General features: G+C 41.6%; 1 protein-coding gene across 2 annotated transcripts in view; it reads right to left on the bottom strand.

The window, feature by feature from the left end:
- cblb (Cbl proto-oncogene B, E3 ubiquitin protein ligase) overlaps positions 1-19,133 on the bottom strand; it is a 69,004-nt gene that overhangs the window by 26,203 nt on the left and 23,668 nt on the right. For both annotated transcript variants that reach the window (XM_083759618.1, XM_083759619.1), the window contains exons 5-7: positions 17,017-17,173; positions 7,352-7,473; positions 1,123-1,260 (exon numbers count right to left, since the gene is read on the bottom strand). In XM_083759618.1, the coding sequence (XP_083615744.1) occupies positions 1,123-1,260; positions 7,352-7,473; positions 17,017-17,173 (417 nt within the window). The remainder of the gene's footprint in view (positions 1-1,122; positions 1,261-7,351; positions 7,474-17,016; positions 17,174-19,133) is intronic.

A 19,133-nucleotide genomic window follows, 5' to 3' on the forward strand; every position in this document is an offset into this window, starting at 1 on the left:
ACATAAGTACCTGTAAATACATCCCTTCCCCAAGGCCACGGTAGACTTCTGAGAGCATTATCTGATCTGAAAGGCTGCCGTTAACTGGAGTCTGTTTGATTGATGGCTGAGGAAAGAGCGATGCCACGAGGAAAGGAAGTGCGTTTGTTTGATGTGCCGTGGAGACCGTCAGACAGCAGCTGTCAGGTGTGATGGAAACGTCGTCACGAAAGCCTCAAAGACATCTTGTGGTCGGAGGCCATGCACAAAACATATATAGTAAAATGATGGAATGTGCGTGCCTTCAATAACCGTCCCAGGCTAAAAAGCAGTGTTTTAGGACCACAAGAAAACAGAAAGAAACAAGAACATCTTTGTGTTTCTATTCAAATCAGATATGAATGATTCTGTCAGTTCACATTCTGGGCTATATCTTAACCCTTATCCCTAAACTTATTTGCCTTATAGCTGATCTACAAGCTCACAACATGTAGATCGACTAGTTGAACTATTTTTAAATTATTTTCAAAATAGTAAAAATTGGCAAATAAGTTTAGGGGTAAGGGATAAGGGATAAGGGTGGTGCAAGATGGAGCCCTCTGTCTACAGGACGCCCTCTAGGGGGTGACATGAAAAGGGTCATGGCGTTTTTATGGTGTTATTTCACATAAACGGCTAAATCGGGTAAACCACTGTTGTAAGGAGATGTATAGAGCAGCTGCATGACATTCTGTGATTATTTGCCATAAATCATATTAAAAAATGTATACTTTTTCGGCCAAATACAACGAGAATTAGCGTTGGGGATGCGTCAGCTAGGTCAGGAGGTAACATGGGGGTGCACGGCCAAAAACATTTGGGTACCGCTGGCCTAAACTGTAATCCTGGGCGCTACTCTCCCACTGCCAACCTCGGGAGAGCCCCGAACTGAGATCATGCTTCCTTCATTGCATGGGGAGTGAGTGAGCAGGGTGCTTCTTTTCCCCTGACAGGGGGGAGTTTCCCCAGTAGAACGTAGTGCATGGAAGAAAAACACTATTCTATTCCAACTAGTTCCTTTCCCCTCCATCAAATGACTGACTGATTATGACTGACTGAGAGTGAGAGTGTGTACTAGGGAGGTGTGGAGGGTACTGTACATACAAGCCCTCCCTGCATCCATCGATGAGGGCCTGGAACAGGGGTTTGTTGTGGGGTATGGTCTGCAGGATGTTGCCATCGTTGGTCACGTAACCGATGGCCCACTGGCCCAGCCTGGTGCAGCTCAGTCTGAAGATGTAACTGCATGGTGGAGGGAGAGAGACAGGGACACAAAGCTCTCACACACATACTGTGTACAGTGCACAATGGGACAGACTCCCACTTGACAATAATGTAGAGCAGTGGTCCTTAAAGTCTTGTGTAGACCACTGGTTCCCAAACACTGGGTCGAGACCCATTTGTGGGTCGCGGACCCATTGATATCTAGGTCCCCTAATCGGCCAATTAAAAAATGCTAAATAATCCAAAATAGAGCAAATAATAGCAATCCTACAAGCTCATAACGTGTTGTGAGCTTGTAGTTTGTCTATTTAGGCAATTTGGTGTATGGGGGTATATGGGCTTAATAATAATAATAATAATAATAACTAATAATACATTTCATTTATAACGCGCTTCACATTTTCGCTAACCCCAAAGTGCTACAGTTTAAAAACCATTGGGATAAAAACAGCAATGTAAACCAAACAACTGGTTAAGAATGGTTAAGAAAAAGCCAAATTGACTACATAAATAAACACTTAACAGAGATCCTCCTCAACACAGGAAAAGTGAAATCCCTAATATAGTCATTATGCGACCTGACAGAGGGGGGAAGAAAATCATCAACAGTAGTTTCAAATGTATTCAAATAACAGAACACAGTGTCACCATTTGAACATTGCGGCATCCTCTGAATCATCCCATCTGCTAGGCTTAAGACACAGGCACAACAATCCACAGACTTCATGATGGATGCATCAACACCCACAAGTGCACTTCACTGGCACAGACACACAGACAGACATGCTGGGCTACACTTCAGTGAGTGCCTCTTTGTGTGTGTGTAATGTGTGTGTGTGTGTGTGTGTGTGTGTGTGTGTGTGTGTGTGTGTGTGGTGTGTGTGCGCGTGTGGTGTACGCGTGTGTCCGTTTGTTGTGGGATATGGAGATCCTGCAATACATCAAAAGATCCCAGATGCACTAAATCCCTTTGATACAAATAAAAACAGAGATTTCTGTGGTTTCAGAAGACAACATAGACCCATCGTGTACATGTAGACAACTGAATCCTCTAGTCGTACACTACAAGTAGAGAGTATATGATTAAAGAATGCATTGAAGCAAAATGCTGATTCTTTTCCGTAAATGTATGTAAATACTTTCGTACTACAGTGTCACAAAAAAATAGCAGCCCTATTTTTGAAAGAAAAGGAACAAAGAAAAAAGTCTGAAAAAGTGGTAAAGTCTGTCTGTTGGTTTTTATAAATATTGAACCAATGAAAAGTATTATCTTTTGGAACATAGCTTAAGGATTCCATTTTCTGCAAAGGTTTGGACACCAGATATCGACGAATTGTTCTTACAATTTGCTTTTGACAGGACGGGTATTCCATTTTGGTCTTATCTGGCGATTTTATTTAATATTTCTTTCCCATCAACACTACAGCAATCACTGTTGACGAAATGAGTCCTGGCAGCATCAATAATAGACTTCTATTTCCCTTAATATTCATCAGATGAACACATCATTTAGTTGCACAGTCCTGATGTCATCAGTGACAGTTCCATTACCCTGGGGATGCGACATCATCTTTATTACCACCACCCTTTAAGAAACGTGCACATAGAAATACAACAGACAACACTGTCTAGACAGTGATTTATGAAGTCCTTTTGTTTCTTTGATATACAGTATATAACATCTTCCTGCAACAAACAGTACTTAAAAAAAAAAAACACCTTTCATTCTATCACTCATGGCTTCCCACCATCGTTTTAAATCACATTTTGGAATAAAGTAAATCTCTCAGCGGCACAGTGTGGAACAATTTGAACGTGGAAAAAGAAACAGGCTGAGAGAAGAGAAATCTGGCACGACAAAGAACCAGCATGAGGCTAAGTGTGCTGAATTCACACTGAATTCAGCAGGGCTTTACGAGAGCTGAGACATACAGTACTGTACTGCAGGGCTGTGGTATACCGGTATCAACTTTTCTGGATATACTATAGGACATGCTTGAAAATATTGAAAGCATTCGTTGCCCACCCACCTAACCACTTAACATACAGTGCAGGCAGCCGAGTGGCCACATCCATTTCCAGAGCATTGAGAGCACCACAGTCTGGACTAAAAACCTACCCTTTTAACATAGTATTTTCTTAATTATTCTTGGGCCTTTGATTGGGCCAAATGATTCCCGAGCACGGCACGGCTGCGTCTTACCGCTCCAAGAGATGGGTCAAGAGATTTTGACTTTGACGTAGTTGTTGGGTGCATAGTGTTAGTGCGTTACGTCCCAATAATCCGACATTACTAACCCTATACCCCAAACCCTTGACCATAACCGTAGTGGTTGGTTGCCTTCGCTGTTTTTATGCCAACGTTATGTGTTTAAACCCTGTATCACTTTGATGTTTGCAAACCTGTTTATTTTAATGCTCAATCATACGATTGTGTTCCAGCTTGGGTCAATGGGAACAACATAGTACTGTATTACTTTTAATATTAATGTCATGTTATCATTAAAATCTCAGTGTTTTGCCAATTATTTGGGGGCCCATGGGTTGAGAACCACTGCTGTAGAGCAGAACTGTGTCTAACTGTGAGACTAAGAACCAAATGGACCTGTGAGGGTCCATCTGTACACAACAAGAACATAGACAATGCTACTGTGTGGGTGTACACATTATAAGCAAACAACACATATACTGTTCCAATATTGTTAATTCCGCAAATGCAGTGATGGATTACTAATTGCCTTTGTGTTTCTTTAATCTATACGCATACATCTAGACTGTGTTTCTTTAATCTATACGCATACATCTAGACTCCAGCAGATCATTCTGGAGACACTGTTGTGGCTGATTAGTAGAGTCAGGTGAGTATGTGTGATAAGATAATAAGATGTACACAGCATAGCTCATTTCACATTTTAGTTCTCCCACTCACAGCCTTGTGTGTGTTTGTGTACACAGCATGTGTGCGCGTGTGGATGCGAGTGCCGGGGACTGTTAATACGATATTTGCGTGAGTCACCAAGGGATTGGTACTAAATACGCACGTATGCACGCACGCACGCATGCACGCACGCACGCATGCACGCACGCACGTTTATTTTATTTTATGTACAGTAATTATTATTTAACTTATTATTTTTCCACCATGCATTTCCCACTTACGGGGGGAAAGGGGGGGCTTGTGTTAGCCTTGTGAGAATTTGCAACTGAAACTAATTGGCCTCACTAGTATATACACAACCTCATTAGTAGCTTGTTAGTATGTAGAAAGTGATTTGTTTTGTTCGGTCTGCTTTCAATGCAAATTCGGATAACATATCTGTTTTTTAAGAAAGAAATTGAGTATTACTTGATTTTTTTCAACAATGTTCATCTTTTCTTAACCTATTCAATAAGGACGGGAACCCCTTTTGGTGTTTTTACCCTTCAGGATGGGAACCCCTTTTGGGGTTCTTGTTGCTACAGTATGTACAGTATAGAAACATAAAATTTTTGTAGTTCAGGATTTAGAAGGCGTTTTTAGAACCTGCCTCAGTCCTAAATATATTCATGACAATAATATATAAGTTTCTATGCACTGCAGCACAGTATCTGTATGTATTGCATCTTGTACTCTCTATATGGACCTATGTTGGCTCTGTACTGTACTGAACTATCAATGCCCGAAATATCTCCAAGCTCATGACGCATTGTGAGCCTGTAAATCGTCTATTTTCAGCGAATGATTATAGGATTCAAGTGGTTACGATAAAAACCAGGGGATGGATACAAAGTTGTAGTTTACACATGCAAGAGCAGCACATGGCACTGGACAATCATTTATAGTCAAGTGGATAGCAGAGTTCACAGCACAACTCTAAGGACGACGACATTGGTGAACGATATACAATTTACAAATTCGGCATCTAACAGACACTCTTAATCCAGACAAATTTACAGTAAGCAAGGTAAACACAATAGGATCATAGGTAAACCAAGAACCTATCATCAGTCTAAATAGTATAATAAAGACTATAAACTATAGGATGCCATGGGTCTACACTACAGTAGAGTATGTCTACATGCTACGGTATCTACATTTCATTTGAATTTTGAACCTTTGCATAAGTCTGCATACAGGTCGTCCAGGCTATAGAGAAAGTGCTATGGCAAGTGCTACGGGCTACAGTGGAGTCTGAACAGGTGAGTCTTAGTTAGAGTTATAGTACTTGGTGTGAATGGTCCTTTGTACTTAATTGTGCACGGGTGTCACACACCAAAATAGCCGATCTACTGTACAAGCTATTATCATAGATCTGCTATTTCCGGTGAGCGACACCCATGGACAACTCAGGCTAAACAGAGGGATATTTATAATCTACATTTTTTAGAACATGTGTCTGTGAACTATTTGTTTAGTTGCCATACTGTGAATGTTGCCAATGTTGATGTTCAGCGAAGGCTTATAAATATTTACCATTCTGTCTGCATTGACAAGTGGGGTTCGTTAGAGCATAACACAGGCAAGGCATCCTAGAACCAGATTGTGGCTTCACTTCTAGATAACATGAAAGAAAAAGCACACGGCCAGCGGAGGACCGTCTTATTAGGCTTGGGTAAACAAGCAAACGCTGAAATATAGCCAGCCCTGGTACAGGGTCGATAGAAGTGTGCCATGCAATAAAGCAGCAGCAGGTTCATAAAATCAATAGAACCAAATACCTCTGTACATACAGACCTATACAGTACATGGTGATACAACGGTTGACAACCGTCCCTTGAAATACGGAATTGTTCCTTATTGAACTGACTTTGTTCCTTATGATTTTTGGGAAGCAATCAATGCCACACATCTTACAAGTTCATACTGCTCGTATACTATAGTAAAGATTGTTAACCACTTAAGCCCTCTTAGGTCACATTCTCACCTAATACTTCGGTAGACTCGATGCGAATGGGAAGAAGTTGGGATTCTTGCATATTTAATTAGCTGCGGTTTGCCTTCACTCTGGCTGTGCCAAGCGCAGCAAGGAAACGCAACAGGGAATTTTATCAATGTGATCAATTCATAAACTATAGCCTACTCTATGGTGTTAAAATTATACTCATAACGTGCATGTTTCGTGCCGTCGGGGACTGGACCTCTCTCTCTCTCTCTCTCTCCCCCTCCGCACGCACTGTTCCTTTGGGCATAGAGGCACAGCATGCTCAGCGCACTGAGCACAGACAGAAAAAGTCCCTGGCCTAAGTCCCCACACAGTGACAGCACTCCATGTTTACGGCACGCACAGACAGACAGAATATTCTGTAGGGCGTTTTATGTGTTGTGTTGTTTATGTGCAATTGTTTAATGTACTCGTCCTCATTTCGACCATGGGCTTCGGTCTTCTCATTCGACCACGTCTATCCACGGTAACGGGACATATTTGCGCTGTGTAAAATATGCCTTCTCCGTCTCCAACTGTGTTTAGCTCCTCACCCGCCACATTGTTTGCTTCATTTCCTTTATTTGCTGCGGATTGCATTCACACCTGCACCGAATCGTAATCAAGTGTGATTGGAAGCGAAGCGAAACCCCCGTTTTTGGTCGGAGTAGAATGCGGTTCTTTGATGTGCATTAGGATTCGAATGATGCTGAATATGGATGCTAGGGTTCAAGTGGTCAATATAATATGCAAAGAAATTACATAACGTGGAAACCTCATAGGTCCAAAACTGTTACTTGTAAAAACATAAAAAGTTAATTGCGGATCTGCTATTTTCGATGCTTTTGTGTGATGCTTTAGTATGATCAAATAGGGCTTTGATTTTCGATAAAAAACACACAAAGTTGAAATATGGAGATAAGAGGTTTCTGCCAGACAGCAACGATGTACACAGCATTTAGACAGCATGTTATGTAGACAGATGCCAGCAGGTTGATCTGGCATACTATAGTGTATATAGTTTCAATGTTCTTGGTTTACTTATGATCGTAGATGACTATTTCTATGCATTTGATGTATTACCTTGTGTTGTTCTTGCTTACTATAAATCTCTCTGGTTTAAATAAATGTCTAAATTGTAAATAAGGGTGTGTCTCTTATTTGAATGTCTGGTACTTGGCACAACCCTACAGTGGGTGATGGCTTACCTGCCAGGCTTGTTGATATACTTGTGCAGTCTGGCTTTGACCTCATCATAGGTCAGGAAGGCCATGTAGCCTGGGTGAGTCACTGCCAGGAAGTTCCAGTTCCTCAGAATCGACCCCCAGGGCTGCAAAATGCACACAGCGAAGAGCAGATGTCAGTACACACATGTTGTGAGCTTGTAGATCTGGTATTTTCAAACAAAAACAACAAAATCTGGTATGGGGGTCCATGGCACAAAATAGGGAATACGCAGAAAATTACATGTTCATTTGGGCGTCCTTGACATGATAACACTAGGCACTAGTAGTATATGTGGCTTAAGTGATTTAACTTAACCATAAGGCAGTAGAATCTTATTATAGTGGAATAAAGTGACTTGAAATGCAGCTCTGATCTGGAGGAGGACTCCTCTATGGAGCCTCATTTCGCTGTAGCTGCTAAAAGACACCGTAGGTCCGTAGCTAACTGTGAAAGAGATTAAACGGTCCTGTAAATTCACTATTTTAAGCTATAATAAATAGGTGAACAGGGTTTTAAGTTAATTAAGCTAGCATGTGATACTTGGACTTGCAAGGGTTTGGGAAGCGGTTGGCTTGTTGTGTGGGTGGCTGTGTCTCTATTTAGATCTGGTTGGTTTTTTGGTGACCGCTATTTGTGTTAGTAGTCTGGCAAACACTCATTTGATCTGGAAGTAACTGTGAGCCAACATTCACTTCCACATCAAATGGGTGGGTCTACCGACCAGCTAAAGATGGGGCAAATGCCAAGATGCCCACTACGGGAATAACAGTTTTACTAAGCAAAGGAGTGTTTGTTATGTTAGATGTAAACAGTTACAAACTTGAGTACAAAGCACAAATTCAAAAGTAGTAATTTTGGACTGAAATGGTCTGCAATAATCAAACATGAACCCAAACTATAGTCATCCCATAACAATACAACATTCAGAACAACTATTGTGCAATCCCTGTAGAGAATAGCCGATCTACAAGCTCACAAGGAATTGCAGCGCTTGTAGATTGGCTAGATTAGTTAATATAGCATCACAATCATTTTAACCATAGACTTATACTTTGGCTACAAGCTCAAGCTTGTAGTTCTGTGTTTTGTTTTGCCAAATACACATCATTTTGAGGGTCCTTGATGTGAAAAAGTGAGAACCACTGGTATAAATCTAATATTCATTTTTGCCGTTAGTTATTACTAACAGCCAAAAGTTATTACAGTATGTATGTTGAAAACAATTATGTCAGCACATTGGTGGAGACACTGTTTTCAGTGACTCAATCACTCTTTTTCTATCTGAAGGAAAAAAGACACATTGTGGAATGGAGCTGTTGTTGTTAACAACGGGAGAGATGACCTGAAACTAATGGCTGGTTTGAGGCTGCATGGTTGTCATATCTTCTGGGCTCCATGGGCTAGTGGAGCAATATTATAGGTTTCAAATGTTCAGTAGTTTTGAGTTTTTTTTGTTTTGACCTTGTTTTCAATTACTGTGTAGTTTTAAATTGTTTTAAGGTGGGTTTGCTAGTTTAGTTTAGTTTCTAGGTTTAGATTTTATTGTAATATGGATTAGTAATGGATGTGAAGGTGTGAAGATACTCGTCTAGCTCTAAACCATCAAATGTTTTCTGACAAGAACTAATATTGTTCGCGTTTTTTGTGAAGCCTCATTTTTGACATTTTATTTCAGTTAACTAAAATGTTTTGTTAATTCTGGTTTTCATTAATTTGTTGGTGTTTATTACATGGCTTGGTTGAATGCTTGATTCTGAATGGTCAATCGCTGATTTCAGCGGTGTGTTATTTCTGTATAATGACCGATCAGCTCTAAATAAAAGACCTCTGGCTGATCAAACCTGCTGCACTGCTTGAATTTTATGCCATGTAAACAAACACACTATGTCATTTACAACTAAACTTTGCTCTCAAGAAAGTTTTCGAAAACATTTGAAGCGAGAAATAGACGATGCAATAACCAAAACATATTCTATTTGATCAACACTTCCTTGTTTTCCGAGGCCAACGTGTTGCGCTAGAGGTACGGCCAGTGCAACACTTACGGAATACTTTCATTACCGTAAGCAAGGAAATACTTAGTCTTGTTGTTACTTTTGGCTCAATTTATTAATGTATTAGTAGAGAGAAGGGGAGTGACACATGGCAAAGGCCGTCGGGACCGGGAGTCGAACCCACGGCACGCCGTCAGGGTGGCTTAGCAGCCTATAGGTGCCCAGACGGTTGAGCTAACTGTCCGGGCCACCTAACTGTGGGTTTAATAACCAGCTGGTCACCCTGAACCTTGACAGGAAACAAGCTCAAAATAGTCATCAGACATCCTTTCTGACTCATTCCTGACTATAGTTTCTGTTCTCTTCATAATAAAAGCCCACATTTTATTCCATCCAGGTCTCTTCTCTCCATAATTGTCAAACCTTATCAGTGATCACACAACCATGTGGTGATCACTGAGCACACCTTATCACACAACCATGGGTGATCACTGAGCACACCGCCACGTGCATACTACTCGGGTGGACAGACCCAGTATAGATGTATAATAGTAAACGGGCAGGGCTACATGCCAACCAGTAGGTGTCCTACCCCAGTGGGTCTCAAACCTCTTCATGTCAAGGACCACCAAAATGATATGTATTTGGCTGCGGACCCCCATCTCAATATACTTTGTGCCAGGGACCCCCAGAAGCAAAGATTTGAGTTAAAAATGTTGTAAAAGTTCAAATATATATTCAAAGATTTGCAAAAAAATCTGGAACTTTCGTCTTACTTAATTACAAAACGAATCATGTGGATCTCAAGATGCACATGCGACGCGTTGTGAGCTTGTAGATCTGCTGTTTTCACTAGTTTGGGTCCTGGCCGGAGAGATGCCAAATTTCTCACGGGCTAAAAGGTTTGGGAACAACTAATCTATGACATCAGTTGTCTTTGACACATTTGGGCAAGAACAAAAGGAGTTCCACCGCTGGTCCGGTGCCTCCCAGGACCGGGACATTATCAGACAGACACTGGAGCATCACAGACATAATGAAATGTCCCTGTCCTCTCAGGACCCGGGACATTATCAGACAGACACTGGAGCATCACAGACATAATGAAATGTCCCTGTCCTCTCAGGACCCGGGACATTATCAGACAGACACTGGAGCATCACAGACATAATGAAATGTCCCTGTCCTCCCAGGACCAGGGACATTATCAGACAGACACTGGAGCATCACAGACATAATGAAATGTCCCTGTCCTCTCAGGACCCGGGACATTATCAGACAGACACTGGAGCATCACAGACATAATGAAATGTCCCTGTCCTCCCAGGACCGGGACATTATCAGACAGACACTGGAGCATCACAGACATAATGAAATGTCCCTGTCCTCCCAGGACCGGGACATTATCAGACAGACACTGGAGCATCACAGACATAATGAAATGTCCCTGTCCTCTCAGGACCCGGGACATTATCAGACAGACACTGGAGCATCACAGACATAATGAAATGTCCCTGTCCTCTCAGGACCCGGGACATTATCAGACAGACACTGGAGCATCACAGACATAATGAAATGTCCCTGTCCTCTCAGGACCGGGACATTATCAGACAGACACTGGAGCATCACAGACATAATGAAATGCCTTTTTTTAAATAGGCCAGTGCTTAAGTAGCTATAAGTAGACTAAACGATCTACCGTAGTCCATTATAAAAAACCAACGATTCGTTGATATATTAAAAAGATTGAGAAAAAGAAATAAATAAAAATCGATAGAATAATCGCTAAGAAAATAGTTGCGAAAATAGTTAATAGGCCCTACAGTATTTACAGCGCTTTCGCGCTTTTGTTCACCCAGTAATAATCAAGTGCATGTGATCTCTGTGATCTGTCCCTAGCCACCTAGCAGGATTCCTAACCAGTGAGTCAACCTCCATGATGTTGAGGGAACTGGGAACAGCCCTCAATGACCACACAGGCTGAACCTGGACGGATTCATTACACTCTGCAATCCTGAGAGGGTACAAGTACACAAATTCTTTACTTAAGTGAAAGTATCAATAGGCCTACTGCAATGTAGAAATACTCTGTTACAAGTAAAAGTCTGGAATAAAAAAAATACTTAAGTAAAAGTAGGCTACAAAAGTATTGATATCAAAAATATATACTTAAAGTACAAAAGTGAAAGTACGACATTATGCAGAATGTGCCATTTCACAAGTTTTCAAATGTATCAAATGCATAAAAATAGTCGATCTAGAAGCTCACAATGCGTTGCATAGAGCTATTTTCATTCGGCCGAAATATATATAGGGTTGAAGTGGTTAACGTATGTTTTGGAATAATAATCCAAAAAGTAACTAATAACTAAAGTTTTCAAATAAATGTAGTGGAGTCAAGGTACAATATTTGGAATCTGAGATGTAGTGGAGTAGAAGTAAAAGTATTGGAAATTAGAAATGCTCAAGTAAAGTACAAATACTTCTCTCTGTAAATGGTTTACTTCACACCACTGTACAAGTGGAAGCAAAAGGACCCTTTCCGGATCCATTTGGTTCCATTTGTACCCTCTCAGAGTTACAAAATGTCTATGGCTCCAATTTGGTTTCATTTGTAGGCTACAGAATCAACACTGAGGATGTTTACTGTGTATGAATCACTGCATCCACAACAGCCGTCATCAGCCACAGCAATGGGTTTTAACAGAATGATTGGACGTATTATACAGGGCTGTGTACAGAGACGGGAAGCACACACACACTGCTTCAAGTTGAGTTGGACTTAGCAAAAAACTGTTGCTTTATTTGGCTTCTTTTTACCCCGGGATTCCAGGTTCACATTCAATCATACATTTGTAATTGTTTATTTTGTATTATTATTTGCAACCGTAGGTTTTACTATGAAAACCTGCATCTCCCACTAGTCACGCCTCCAAATATGGTCACGCCTCATGACATCACGCCTCATGACACGTCACACCACCATATATGGCCATCTCCATATATGAAGATCACAACACTGACCTCATCTAACCCTGGATAACCATACATGGAGAAGACTGGATCATCACCTAGGTCTGCATATAATGGAGCTGGCTAGCAACATCTGACCTCAAACCCTTAGATCTCCATATATGGAGCTGACCTGTTCTGACATCCCATATGTTGATCCTTCCAAACGAACCTTCCTTCCTGTTCTGACACTCCATGTTTATCTGACCTCATCAATCCCTGTACACTCAAGACACGCTCCATATATGGCCAGTACAGAATTCATTTCATATGTTGATCTGACCCCCCCATGGGAAAGCCCAGCAGTCTGTCGTCTGCCGTCACCCAGGCGGATGAGTGCACGCAACCTTGCCCTTTAGGGCGTCTTACTGGTATATTACAATTCGACACACACGTTCCAGACCCCCACAGGGAGTGCAGTGCCTGGTGTCGAGTCCGTCGATTAGCCAGTTGTCCAGAACCAGCACAAAAGCCTCTGCCCGCGCTCTGGACCTGATCACCCCTATATCTCCATTTATGGAGCTGGCCTGTTCTGACATCACAATGATTGTTCTGACATCTGCATAGACTACATATTTGGGAATGCCTGACAAAGAACTCCATATATGGGCATAAAAGGGACACAGACATAATAATAACTGCTGGGTGGGGCTTGCATTTCCAACTTGCATCCTTCTAAGTAGGCCAGTACCCAACGCGTATTGTTTTTATTATTATTGTATTTTGTCCTGAATCTTCACATCGAAATGTTTTGAGAAGACGACTCTCAAACTCTAGAAGCCTGTGGTGACACGGATCGTACTTCGTACTACTGCAGTTTGTGGCAAATAAAAACATTGTTTTAAAATGTCTCTCTCTCTCCACCCACACACACCATCTTGGAGCCACATGGGCCAGTAATCTGTTGACACAACAGGATGAGGATGAGGCTAGGTTTAGTGGTGTTCAGGCCAGGGGTGCTGTGAGCGTTATGGATAGGGTTGAACATGGCAAAATAATAATAATAGTACACTAATACAAAAGTGTGGGTGTGGGTGTGCGTGCGTGTTATTGTTAAAGAAGATTTAATGAATTTTTAAGCACAATCAATGCCGTTTCCTGTGCTTGTGCTTACAAGACGGGTGAGTTCTGGAGTGCATTAATCTAAAGGCATTTAAACAGGACCTCAGCCCGATAAGTCAAACAATAAAGATATACCGCAGCCCAGATCCATCACAGGCTGAATAAGGATTCAGTGTGTCATTTCATTGTTTATTGTGCTCTGTCAAAGCACTAAACTATTTTTGGTCCTATAGAAATGCATTCAGGATTACTGTTATTATCCTGAGGGACCGAAAGGAGAGCTAAAGGCCTTTCTTTAAAGGATTAACCACTTGAACCCCAGCGTACATATTCTGGGGACTGGGGGGAATATTAGCCAATATATTCAAGATTTCTTGTATATTAATATGTATCTTGTATATTGCCAATTAACTCAGGTCTACTTAAATAAGTCTGAAAGGTTTAATTGGTGGTCAACATTTTTGTCATTCGATTTGATTCGATTTTTCTAAAATGTTCAAAAATAGCAGATGTACAAGCTTGTATATCTCTTTAATAGTCAACGCAAATATAACAACATGACACAGATGCTTTCCCGGGTTCATTGAGGTTAAAGAATGAAAGACCTTTTTCCAAAGGTCTCTATAATAGCCCTTTCGGTTTTTAGACTATAAATCAGTGAGTTTCATCAGGTACGGCAGGTGTTAACAAAAACAATGCATCAGCAGCAGCACACATTTGATTTTCTATGATGTTTTATAGAGATCGGGAAAGGTCACTGTGTTGGAGCCTAAATGGTTTCCCTGGCACATAAATCAAATGATACGACATGGCTATTGTGTGTGTGTGTGTGTGTGTTCCTGACACAGGCCATTTTACATGTTACTGTACAAACACAGTGAGAAATGTGGACCAGTAACACAGCCTGAGCAGCATACTGTAGTGCTCACCATAATGAGCACATTGGTATGTGAAGTTATGCTTACAATGTGTAGCATGACATCCTCAAGACAACAACACATCACTAAGTCACTTTGTATCGCCATGTTTCTTTTTTGTAAATTAGCGCCCCGCTTCATCGCAGAGAGTGTCGCGAAAAAGTAGCAAATGTAGCCGGTCTAATTGTACAGTACAAGCTTGTAGATGTGCTCTTTTCATCATTTTGGAAACATTTAGAAAGTTAATGTCAAAGTGGTTAAGTTAAGTGTTAGTTAAGCATGTCTGTGGTGGGTTTTATGAATATTGAACCAATGAAAAGCAACGAAAAAAACCAAGAGATTGTGACGAAATAAAAATAATAACTCTATAGAACACAGTTTCTTTTTTCCATTTCGTGAAAAGTCACAGTTTTCTCAAGACAGCAACACTATCAGGGATTCCACCAGATCAGTTCTAAATGTCAGACTAAATATTTAGTAGGACCTATAATATGCTACACAAAGCAAGCGTGAACCCATATTGTACATCGTCTAGTCTGTCGGTTGGAAACCTCGTGTCCAAAACTGTTACTTTTCAGTATTTAGACCTGCTCCTTTTGATGTGACGCTGTAGTATGATCAAGTAGGCTCAGTAGGTCGTTCATTTACGAAAGAACACTAAAAGCTAAAATATGGAGATAAGAGGTTTCTGCCCTATCGGTATTGAGATATTTGGCATAATTATGGAGGTATTTTGTCCATATTGTGCAGCCTCAGCATATGGGCCGGCTGGTGCAGTAATTGCACCCCCCTCCACTACATACTTCTTTGGGATATGAAACCTCCATCTGCCTCTGTTCTACTGCTGCCTGCATGGTGTTTGCTGAAGCTAATAAAAAAGGCACAGTGATATATATGACATGGACAGGAAGCCCCAAATACAAATAAAGCCTTAAGGTTGCCCCCACTTTAAGCCCTACTGTAGTGTACGCTGTGATATACATTGTGAGTTCGTAGATTTACTATTTTCCACTATATTATGGGGATGTCCTGGGAAATTTTACATGACACAAATAGGGACGCCAGGCTGTCCCTGTCCAGGCTGTCCCTGTCCTGCTACTGGTAACAGCTGGATTATTGATTATTCATATTATTGATATTGATTAATGAAACAAAATCAGTCTGGGGCAGCTATAGGGTCTTCAACAGCGGGTCATTAGAGTTACTACAGGAGTTACAGTACTACAATCTGGATGGATTTGGTCGCTGACCCCCATCTAAAAGAAAATTGTGCCCGGGACCCCCAGAAGCAAAGATTTGCAGGTTTTCTTTTTAGTTAAAAAGGTTTGCTTTAAAATAATAATATATATTGTCACTCCCCATCTCTCTCTCCCCATTTCCTGTCAGTCTACTGTCCTGATCTCCAATCAGCAGATAGAACTCATGCGGGATACAGAATGATCAATTAAGTGAAATTGAAAGTGAAGACACAAAGAAGCGAGCACACAAAATTGGAACTGGAAGGCTATACAATTAGGTTCTCTCTCCTGATTGGCTGAAATTGGCCACCCACCTGTAAACCTATGTTTCAGTTTATTAAAGAGCTGGAGAGACGATGAGATACACCGTTACTGAACAAACACTAATGAATTATCAGAATATAGAGCTTTAACCATTTAACAAAAACAAAACCTTTTTGTTTTAACCCAAACATATCACGTACTCTACCTTTAACTAATACGACGTCGTCCAAATGCAAACACCAACCGTCTGCTAGTAGACGTGCATCAGAGGCATGTTTACACTGGAAAGCAATTAAAAAGCTGCACGCTGACAATCTGCCACATGCTCAGCCCATCCAGCTGTGCTCTAACGACCATTGAGAAGCAGTCATTTATAACCCTTTGTAGAGCACACATTTCAGAGGATGATATCTCAGCAGTCGCCCCGATATAGGCAAAGAAAACCTGACATACTGATACTGTATGAACATCATTTAATATGCACAATGCACACTAGCCATCCCTAGACTGATGAATCTGATGAGATAGAATTAGACGATATAATTTAAGATCACAAAGAAATGTTGGTAGGGACTATTCGTTAGTCAATGGTGTCCCCATTTAGATTTTTACAGCAGTTTCAGAATGTTAGAGTTAGAAAGAATGTAGCCTAAGTCAATGCAAAGTTCGTAAAAGTCGCAAAACAAACTCACAGGCATGGGCGTTTGTGTGTCTGTGTGTGCGTTTGTGAGGCAAAGGAACCATTAGCACTGGCGAACAAAGTAAAAACTTCTTTAATGCGCCACATCAGCAGCAATCACAAACGAACGTACATGTGATGCGTACGTTGGTGTGTGATTGCTGCGGTGGCACATTAAAGATTGGTTGTAACTTTGTTTGCGAGTGCCGACGGTTCCTTTGTTGTTCATGTTGTCAAGAATCTGCACTGGGTTTGACCCTGAAGCGCTTTGAGTTGAACACGCCTACTGCAATCTTTGAAGTGTGTGTGTGTGTGTGTGTGTGTGTGTGTGTGTGTGTGTGTGTGTGTGCGTGCGTGCACAGAATAATTGCTAATAAAATAATGGATAGTTGCAGCCCTAGCAGCACCAGACGTTCAGTCTTAACCACATGAACCCTAGACAACCTGCACCAGCGAGTAGTGACAGAGTTGTTGACAAACCTGGAAGAGCCTCGTGAAGATGTCAAACTCGAACACAGATATGTAGTCGTTGCAGGTGAGATCAATGGTGGATTTGAGAGCCATGGCTTCCAAGCCTGAGCTGATGAGATGCACTTCATGAAGGCACTGTCGGAACACTTTCCATGGCACTATAGTCCTGTAAGGACAGAAAAAGAAAGAACGTGTTTATGTCATAACAAATCAAAACTTTTACAAGTCACTGATTCCCAACGTGGGGTCCCCAGACGCCCTTGGTGTGTGTGTGTGTGTGTGTGTGTGTGTGTGTGAGGGGGGGGGGGTGGCTTATAGTAAGTGAAGGAACCAAACAGAAGTCCCATCAAACAGGGGAGTGTGGCCTAATGCATATGAATATTTAATGATGTAACAAGTGTTTTGAAAAGAGAGAGAGAAAGAGAGAGAGAGAGAGAGAGAGAGAGAGAGAGAGCAGTGTTGATTTTGACAGCTAATTTTGATTTAGTTTTAGTCATAGTCTTTTGAATAGAATTCTCTTTCGTCAGTGAAAAAAGGTAGTCGACGAAAATGTGTCGTCATGCGTAGTTTCAGTCGACGAAATCAACACTGAGACAGAGACAAAGACGGAGGCCAGGGGGGAGAAAGGGAGAGAGGGGCAAACTGACCGCAAGGCAAGAGCGACCATAACAACTAAAAGGATGCTGCACACGTACTACAGTAACTGCTTCCTAACTGCATAATGTGAGCCTAAAGATGCATTGAAAAGATGTAACGAGAACATTACAAATGTGCTGAATGTCAAAGTCCTACTACATGACACTATCAGCAAAGGCTGTCTAAACTCCACTCCACTGCTAATGGCAACATGGCTCTGTGGTCCAACGCATGGCTGACCACGACTTTAATATGCACTTGACTTTGTAGATTAACTTCACATGGCCAGTGTTGCATCACTGTATCTTCACTTTACTGAGACCCACACACGCACACACACACACACACACGCACACACACACACACACACACACACACACACACACACACACACACACACACACACACACAGCATAAAAATAAATTATAGTAAGAACTGGTCACAGCGTACAACTTGAAACTTTTTAAACTGCTGATTGGGCAAAGTCTGCTATTGAACAAGGCAAGGCTGCACGGTCCTTTCACAATAGAACGAACCTCTATTAACATTTCACTCAGGAGTGATGACAAGCTCGGTTCCTTCCCGCTGACCGCAGGAAGCTGCTGAGGTTTGTAATAATCTCCAGTAGATTAGTTTGGGGAGTGGTTGTGAGCAGCGCAGAGCAGAGCATGGGCACGGGCCGAGCAGAAGTGACAGTTCTCTAGCGGAAGCGAGGGGCACATCTTGTATGGATGGAACATCTATTGTTGGGAGTTTAATTTGCTTGGGTTGGGGTGTTACTGTCATTCATAGCTAGATGAACCCGGTCTGGCACTGTCAGCAGCTGGAAACTTTTTCGTTTTCAAAAATGTTCAAAAATAGCAGATGTATCCTACAAGCTTGCAGCGCGGCACAAAGTGACACGGTGTGAGCTTGTACATCTGCTATTTTTAATAGCCAGTAACACTAAAATCTAAAATGACACCGATGATTTCCCGGTTTTAATGGGTTAAGCTGAGGCCAATTGCCAAATGTTGTTGTTGTCATGATTAAAGAAAAATACAAATTAGTTTGTCTTTTTCTATTTTTGAACAAGCCTGACTATGTTATACTGTATCTTCACTAAATTCGAAATACAGTATGTGGTCAACCTTTTGAGTGGTGCAACCACTCCAAGGAACAGCAATGTCCGTCCGTCCTAACCTATGTGACTATGAGTACCAGTAGGGGCAAAAGTGGCGCTGTTGTGCCAGAAACAGAGAGAGAGATAGTGCTGCACTGTTGCCTGCTAATGAGAGAGAGAGAGAGAGAGAGAGAGAGAGAGAGAGAGAGAGAGAGAGAGAGAGAGAGAGAGAGAGAGAGAGAGAGAGAGGGGGGGGGGGGCAGGGGGAGAGGGGAGTTGCACGACTCAGTTCACACAGGTGTGATTTTTTCCCATTGAGGGAATACTGGGCTCTGTGGACCATACTGTCAGTGTCACACAGGCCACTTCCTTCACTAAACAATCACT

This window comes from Protomyctophum parallelum (assembly GCF_964188405.1).
Source record: "Protomyctophum parallelum genome assembly, chromosome: 1".
NCBI lineage: Eukaryota > Metazoa > Chordata > Actinopteri > Myctophiformes > Myctophidae > Protomyctophum > Protomyctophum parallelum.